The following is an 8,013-nucleotide window of genomic DNA, read 5'->3' on the forward strand; positions in this document are numbered from 1 at the left end:
TGTAGGAGGTCGGGGATTGAAAACAATTGAAAGTGTATACAGCCGTGTCTAAAGTGTGAAGGTCATGCCTGACCACAAAGGACGAAAGGAGAAAAAACAGGATATAGGGATAGGCAGTGAAAACAGGAACTTGTAACCGCAGAGCATTAATGACGCCAATAGAAGTAACCAATGAGGAGAACCCCTTGTTCGCATGTATTGCGCGTGGACAAGGTGTAATAGCCAATAAGCTTTTGCGTGACCGCGTGTACGGAAATGCAACAGACATAAGTGTAGTTACAGAAGCTGCAATAAACGGAGTTCTGCTTTACCTACATCGTGTCGGTGTTCTTGCTCCCCTCCACCTGGCCGCTGCACTCTGGTGACCCCGACGTGATACTGCACGGACGCTGCGGACGAGAGACGGTGGAGACCTCCCGGCTGCTAGAAAAGCAGGCTGCTCGAGAAGCAGGACCTTTGTTGTGGCCACGGCTGACCGGTGAGTCAGGCAGACTGCGGTCTGGATGGGATGGGTGCCGCTGTATCAGAGATAGAACGAGCTACAGTGGACGGGTTGCTCAGTGTAGCGAAAAAGACTGGGCACACACTTCCTCGAGCTGAGCTCGTGGACTTCTTGTATTGGTGTCGGAGACGCGGTCTCTTGACTTCTTCTGATCAATTATTTGATACCGAACATTGGGAAAAGATTGGGTCTGAACTATGGCAAAGTGTGCAGAACGGCCTGAAGGGGAGCAAGCAGATGGCACAGATCTTCCGAATAGTTCGGGAGATGATTCAACAAGTCCATGCTGATGCTGAAATCGCCACCGCTTTACAAAGAGCCCTCGATTGCTCCACACAGCCGAAGGAGAAGGAGAGGGATGAGGGGGGAAAGGACAGTTGTTCGACGCTGATAGACTGGGAGTCAAAACCTGATTCTCCCCCGTCGTACCCCACAGTAGCAGCGCCTATGTTCCGGGGAGGTTTTGAGGATCTTATTCCCCCTTGGGATCCAAATGAGACACCTGCTGGGGCGGCTGCTGCCCCCCCTTCTGCGCCTCCCCCCCCGGAAGCTATGGAGGTCGATCCAGCTAAAGTGCCATTACCAGAGGACGAAAAGGCGTCTCCCCATAGCCCTCTTATCGACGAGCTACGGTTGCAGCGAGAACAGATGGCTAAGTTGATGGGGGCAATGCAGGAACTTGACCCTAAAGGGGGAAAGGGTAAAAGGCGGGAGTTATATGAGAAAGCAACCAAAGCGGTACAACAAGGGATACAGAACATAGAGGAGCAGCTTAATAGGCACGAGGCGGCGGAATGGGGAGGCAGGGAGGGAATCAAACGAGCTATCCTGCAGCGTAAACTGACAATAACGGAGGGGAATCAGTTGACACGACGGCTCCTAGGGGCGCCAGAAGGGCTTATGACGGGAGAAAAAGAACAATTGCAAAGGGCATTAGACGAAGGTATAGAGGAGGTAGACGACCGTAAGGGGTATTTTGATAGGCTTAAGGGGTATTTTGATAGGCGTGGGGCAGACGGAGCAAGAGGGCCTCCACGAGATGATTCCTTTGATCCGACCAAGCGTTGGAGGGGTTTTTTAAGTCAGGCGGATTTAAAGGGGACAGTGATTCTTGAACCCATTATTGCTGCCCCAGTACATGTCACCCCTCAGGGTCCCCGACAGTGGGTTCCTCTAGATTGGACAGCAATCTCAAAATTACAGCAAAGCATTATGGCTTACGGACCTAACAATTCTGCTGTAAGGCGACAATTGAGTGCCTATGTAAAGTACCAGGAGCTTATTCCTGCTGATATAAGAATGATTATGGAAACTCTGCTTGGTACCACCGCATATACGGTTTTTTTTAGTAAAATGGCAAGAGCGCTTAGAGGCATATCAGCTGCAGAATCTTAATTTACCTGATGGGGACCCCCTACAGGTGGCAACGTTGGAGATGCTTATGGGGTCTGGTCAGTTTAGAGATCCACAACGCCAGGCAGCTTTGCATCCTAGAATTTTAGGACAAGCTAAGGCTGCTGCTTTAGAAGCTTTTAACACCTTGCCGCAAATGGGGAAACCGAATCCTCCTTATCTTCAAATACGGCAGGGAGAAAACGAATCCTTCTTAGGATTTGTGGATAGGATTCGTGAGGCGATTGATGTTGCGCCCGATATAGATGAAACCATAAAAACAACATTACTTAAAGAAGTTGCATCCCAAAATGCAAATCGTACTTGTAAACGCTTGTTGCAGTCGCTTCCGCAGGGCTCCACCTTAGTGCAGATGATTGAACGCTGTTCGCGCGCACCCTGGGAGGAAGAGAAACAGCGCGCTAATATACATGCCGTAGCTCTTGCCGCTGCCTTAAAACAAAATGGGCCCGGAGGGTGCTTTACTTGCGGTCAGTTAGGACACCTTAAGCGCGACTGCCCAAAAAAAGGAAGGCAAAAAATAGGGAAGGATGAAGGAACAGGAGGGAGTATTGTCTGTCGCCGATGTGATAAGCCGGGGCACAAAGCTACGGAATGTAGATCCCGTTTTAAGAAAGATGGAACCCCCTTGTCGGAAAACTCCCAGCGCCGCGGGTTGGGCGCGGCTTCAAAGTACCCAGCAATGCGACCTTTGGTAGCGACCACGGGCCACTCAACTCCAGCGACAAACCCTCTGGCTGCCTCCATGAACTCGCCGCAGCCACTGCAGGAAGCGCGGGAGTCGATCTGGCCCTGGCAAGAACAGTAACTATATCTGATTCTTCGGTAACATTGCTTGATTCCACTGTGTCAGGGCCGCTTGGATATGGATTAAGTGCATTGCTACTCGGCCGCTCCTCAGCAAGCAGACAGGGAATCTTTGTGCTCCCTGGTGTAATTGATGCTGACTATACGGGTCCCATTAAAATTATGGTCCAAGTGTTTGCACCCCCTGTCACTCTTCATCAAGGAAGCAGAATTGCTCAATTGATCCCCTTTAAGGCTCAAGTGCCAGTAAAAAGGGAAGTAGAGAGAAAGGACCGAGGGTTTGGAAGTACTGGCAGTACGTCCGGGCCCACGGTGTTCTTTACCACCGTGCTTGCTGAGGAACGGCCAACACGTTCTGTCATTATTAGCCTGCGGGAAGAACCTCTTCATCCTACGCCTGTTAACATGATGCTGGACACCGGAGCTGATGTTACCATCATACCCTTTAGCTATTGGCAATCACATTGGCCACTAAAGCCGGTAACCATCGCAGTTAGTGGCGTTGGAGGAGATTCGAAATCTATGCAGAGTCAAGAATTTGTCTGTTTTAGAGATGAAGTAGAAGGCCAAAGGGCCTGGGTAAAACCTTATGTTATGCATACCCCTCTTTGGATTCTGGGCAGGGATGCCATGAGTCAATGGAATCTGACACTGTGCACTCAAAATTTACGGTAGTGGCCATTGAGGGGCAGAGGCCACCCATATTAAAAATTCAATGGAAATCTAACGATCCAGTATGGGTGCCTCAATGGCCTTTGTCGGAAGAAAAGTTGCAAGCTATAGAAGCTCTGGTTGCAGAGCAGTTAGAATTGGGACATATTAAGCCCTCTGTCAGTGAATGGAATACTCCTATTTTTACTATCAAGAAAAAATCTGGGAAGTGGCGTTTATTACATGACCTTAGGGCTGTTAACGCCATAATGAAGCCCATGGGGGCCTTGCAACCTGGCCTCCCTTCCCCAGCGGCATTGCCACAACATTGGCAGTTATTAATTATAGATTTGAAGGATTGTTTTTTCTCTATTCCATTGCATCCCGATGATTCTGAAAGATTTGCATTTACAGTGCCTCAGAAAAATGCTGGGAGGCCGTCGAAACGATATGAATGGGTTGTCTTACCACAGGGAATGCGAAATAGTCCAACGATTTGTCAATGGTATGTGGACTTGGCCTTAGAGGCCTGGATAAAAGAACACCCTGAATACATTACATATCATTACATGGACGACATCTTAATCGCATCCCCTAATGTCATGCCAGCAGAGGCTGAAAAGGACCTAATTCACAGACTACAGCACTTTGGACTTACTATTGCCCCAGAAAAGGTTCAACGACAACCCCCGTGGCAATATTTAGGAATGCTTGTGACCGAAACGCGAGTTCGACCAGGGAAATTGCAATTACAACGTTCAGTTTCCAATATAAATGATGTCCAAAAGCTAGTTGGAGATATACAATGGATTAGGACATGGTGTGGGGTTACAAATGAGGATTTAGCCCCTCTTTTTTCCCTATTGAGTGGTTCCCAAGAACCATGGGAACCTAAAACATTAACTCCAGAAGCGCAGCGTGCACTCACAGTAATTGAACAAAAGATAGACCAACAACAAGCTTATCGCTATAACCCCTCCTATCCTATCTGTATTATAATTTATGGCTCCTTTTCTAACAGATCAGCCCTCATTGCTCAGATTCAGAAAAAAAATCTAACCATTTTAGAATGGGTATTTCCCCCTTTTTTACCCCCTACTACCATACTGACTCCCCAGGAATATGTAGGCCTGTTACTATTGAAGGCTAAAGAGAGAGTGCGTCTCGTATTTGGAAAGGATCCTGATTCGTTTATTGTCCCCTGGAAAACCACACAATTGGTGCATGAATGGTCACAACAAAGTTACTCTTTTGCCTTAGCTTTAGCTGGTATCCCACTCAGTACTAATTATCCTCCCCATCCTTTATTTAAGACCACGTCTATTATCACACGAGGTCCACTGGTTGTTTCGAAACCTATCCCCCATGCTCTTACCGTCTTTACGGATGCAAGCGGTCGTTCGCACAAATTTGGGTATGCCTGGAAGATGAATGGAAAATGGAATACTAAAGTGTGGGAAGATAAAGACGTTCATTCTGTACAGGTTCTTGAGCTAAAAGCTGTGGTCTACGCCTTACGCGATCATCCCAGACAAGCTCTCAATATTATTTCTGATTCGGTGTATGTTGTAGGATTAATCAATCGAATAGATTATGCTAAGCTTGGGAAGATAAGTAACCCTTTAATTGCTATGTTACTTGTTTCTTTACATGGGTTGATTCTTGAGAGGGCCGACCCCCTCTGGTGCACCCACATACGCAGTCATACGACACTCCCTGGCATCTTTGCGGAAGGCAACGCTGCCATTGATGCGACTGTGGCTAGTGGACTGGTCCTCCACGGATTCTCGGCTGCCCAGCAGGCGCATGCATTTTATCACCAGTCTGCCCGAGGTTTGCAAATGGAATTTGGCATCCCTCGGGCTCAGGCACGTGCTATTGTCGCTGCCTGCCCGGACTGCGCTCGTATACTGCCCCTCCAAAAAGGGGGGGTGAACCCTCGTGGATTAGGAGCTCGAGGAGTCTGGCAAACTGATATTACTGAATTTGCCCCTTTCGGACGCTTCCGGTACATTCATGTGTCAGTAGACACATTTAGTCATGCTGTTTGGGCTACCGCTGCTACGTCCACTGCCTTTCGTGCTGTAAAGTACCACTGGTTGCAAGCTTTTGCAGCCCTTGGACTCCCTAATACCATTAAAACCGACAATGGCTCTAGCTATACGGGGAAATGGGCCGCTTCATTTTTACACCTTTGGGGAGTCAAGCATATCACTGGAGTACCCTATAATAGCACAGGCCAGAGTATCGTGGAACGTCGACACCAGGACATTAAGCGTTTGCTCCGTGTTTTGAAAAAAGAGGGGGAACTGCTGCTCTCTCCACAGGATAGACTGATGAAAGCCTGCTATGTACTGAATTGGAAAAATCCAGTACAGCTTCACGACAACCGTTACGCGGTACCCACGGACATTCATTTTTCTAAAGAAAATCCAGTGCTACACGTCCCCGTACAAACGTGGGACCCTCGGAGCCAGCAATGGGGAACTGTACCCGACACATTGTTAACCTGGGGTCGGGGTTATGCTTGTGTGTCCACAGGACAAGAACAGCCTCGGTGGATACCGGCTCGGTGGGTAAAGCCCTGGCTCTCCAAGGTGGATGCAGCAGCAACCGAGAATAACGATACAGGAAGCGATCCGACAGCTTGACGGAACATCACGACAGCGCATAGATCAAAAGATCGCTTTAACACAGCGACGAGTGCTGTGCTCGACGGTGGCGAAAGAGGCCAGTGGATGGTATTGTCACCAAGAACCTTCATTGAATAATTGCTTGTGTATCCTTGAACTATTATCATTAACTGTTCGCAAGGCGTGGGATAAGCAGCCCTGTCTGGTATGTCAAAGTGAGCTCTGTTTTTCCTGGGTTGCTCTGAAGTGTGGGGGTTGTAATCACAAAATTTGGTGGAATCAGAAATTAATCTATAAGAAATGGTGCCCAAGGTGTGAATATAAATATCAGACTGCAACGTGGGAGCAGGAGCTTTTCCAAATTCAACAGCGGCAGTTACACTTTGAATCAATAGAGCAGAAAATATTAGCATACTGTAGGTGGGCCTTGGAGATAGAAATACACCGCCTGGAGAGTCAAGAGAAAACACACATACTTCAAGTACGGTGCAGTCGGAAGGTACCCCTTAGATTTTTTACATCAGTAGGGCCCTTCAGAGGAAGCCCTGACCAAGCGTTGGCAGAAGCAGTTCAAAGGTTTGTTAGAAATGAAGGGTATCAGGGTATTGTTCGTGTTGCTCGCTTCCGGCGTCGCCTCTTGGCTAACGAAGATTGACCAGAGGCAAAACATGTGGATTACATGGGCCAACCAGACTAATCTAACATCTTTCTGCTTATCTTTAGCCACACCTTCCGATCCATTTCGTACTTGTCTACTGGGTGTACCCTTTCAGTCATACACCGACCTTTTAGTTATGAGGGGATGGATAAGTCCCAATGTTCCAATGCCCCACAATGAAAGCCAATTTATAATTCAACATTGCACTTACACAGCAAGCCTCAGCAATAACAAGAGTACCTGGGGAAATGAGACGTGGTGTAGGACGCAGATTAAGTTAAGAAATAAAGACGGTCTTGCCGTATACCAATGGGGACTTGCAATTTGGACACGTAAGATAGTAATGAATTTAAATCGTACTGGTATAGAGCCACAAGAATTAGAGCTGTTGGGCTCTAAGCCAGGGAATTATTGTGTTGTATTCGGGGGTCATTATAAAGACTCAGAATACAGGCCCCTGTTCAATAAAAGTGTGATAGTAACCCCCTCTAATGTCGAAATCTACAATTACAGCTTGGGAAGCCCCTATTGCTCGAACGGGGTAGACTTTATCTATGCCTTTAAGAAATCCCCACGTCGTCTACCCCCTGGTACGTTTCTGGTCTGTGGGGACAGAGCCTGGAACGGCATTCCCGCTAACCCATGGGGAGGCCCCTGTTGGCTAGGTAAGTTGACTTTGTTTTCCCCACAACTAAGAGATTTACAAAACATTACCCGGTCATCCAAAAGACGGAAAAGGAGTATAACCGTAATGGATCAAAGCTGCAACTCTCATATGCTTTTATGGAATTCCCCAATTCAAATCTTGGCTTCTATTTTTGCTCCTCATGTTGCAGCAGCCCATGCGTTGAGACAAATAACACGATTAGCATGTTGGGCCGGGAAGCAGGTCAATATCACCTCTGACATTATAGGGCAACTTACTCTCGATGTTGACTCTGTAAGGCATGCGGTGTTACAGAATCAAGCAGCTATCGATTTCCTGCTTTTAGCACATGGACACGGGTGTGCAGAATTTGAAGGCATGTGTTGTTTCAACTTATCTGATCATTCCGAGTCTATACACAAGAAGTTACAAAAGTTACAAGACGGAATGCACAATTTGCTAATCAACAGCAACCCTTTTGATGGTTGGCTACGCTCTTTGGGAATAGGAAATTGGCTGCGCAACATAATAATGGCTTTAGCAGGTCCTTTTATCATTATATTGCTTTGTCTTTGCTGTGGGCCCTGCTTATTACAATGCATAGTATCGCAAGTGCATAAGGTACTGGATGTGCTATTAGAAAAAAGAGGGGGAAATGTAGGAGGTCGGGGATTGAAAACAATTGAAAGTGTATACAGCCGTG

At 47.4% G+C, this 8,013-nt stretch overlaps 1 protein-coding gene across 1 annotated transcript; it reads left to right on the top strand.

The window, feature by feature from the left end:
• Positions 1-534: 534 nt before the first annotated feature.
• Positions 535-6,933, top strand: LOC113962424. Its single transcript, XM_027673178.1, has 2 exons — positions 535-1,206; positions 6,343-6,933. The coding sequence occupies exons 1-2, from the start codon at positions 740-742 to the stop codon at positions 6,659-6,661; spliced, it is 786 nt and encodes a 261-aa protein (XP_027528979.1). The 5' UTR covers positions 535-739; the 3' UTR covers positions 6,662-6,933.
• The last annotated feature ends 1,080 nt before the right edge of the window (positions 6,934-8,013 follow it).

The sequence above is a fragment of the Neopelma chrysocephalum genome, unplaced genomic scaffold, assembly GCF_003984885.1.
Source record: "Neopelma chrysocephalum unplaced genomic scaffold, ASM398488v2 Primary Assembly neopelma1_168256, whole genome shotgun sequence".
NCBI classification, from domain to species: Eukaryota; Metazoa; Chordata; class Aves; order Passeriformes; family Pipridae; genus Neopelma; species Neopelma chrysocephalum.

Bases quoted from the DNA above. Each gene is read 5' to 3' on its own strand.
- LOC113962424 (XM_027673178.1), top strand. From the start codon at position 740: ATGGCACAGATCTTCCGAATAGTTCGGGAGATGATTCAACAAGTCCAT. The intron at 1,207-6,342 runs AAGGCGGGAGTT...ATATCAGACTGC, and splicing joins CCTAAAGGGGGAAAGGGTAA to AACGTGGGAGCAGGAGCTTT.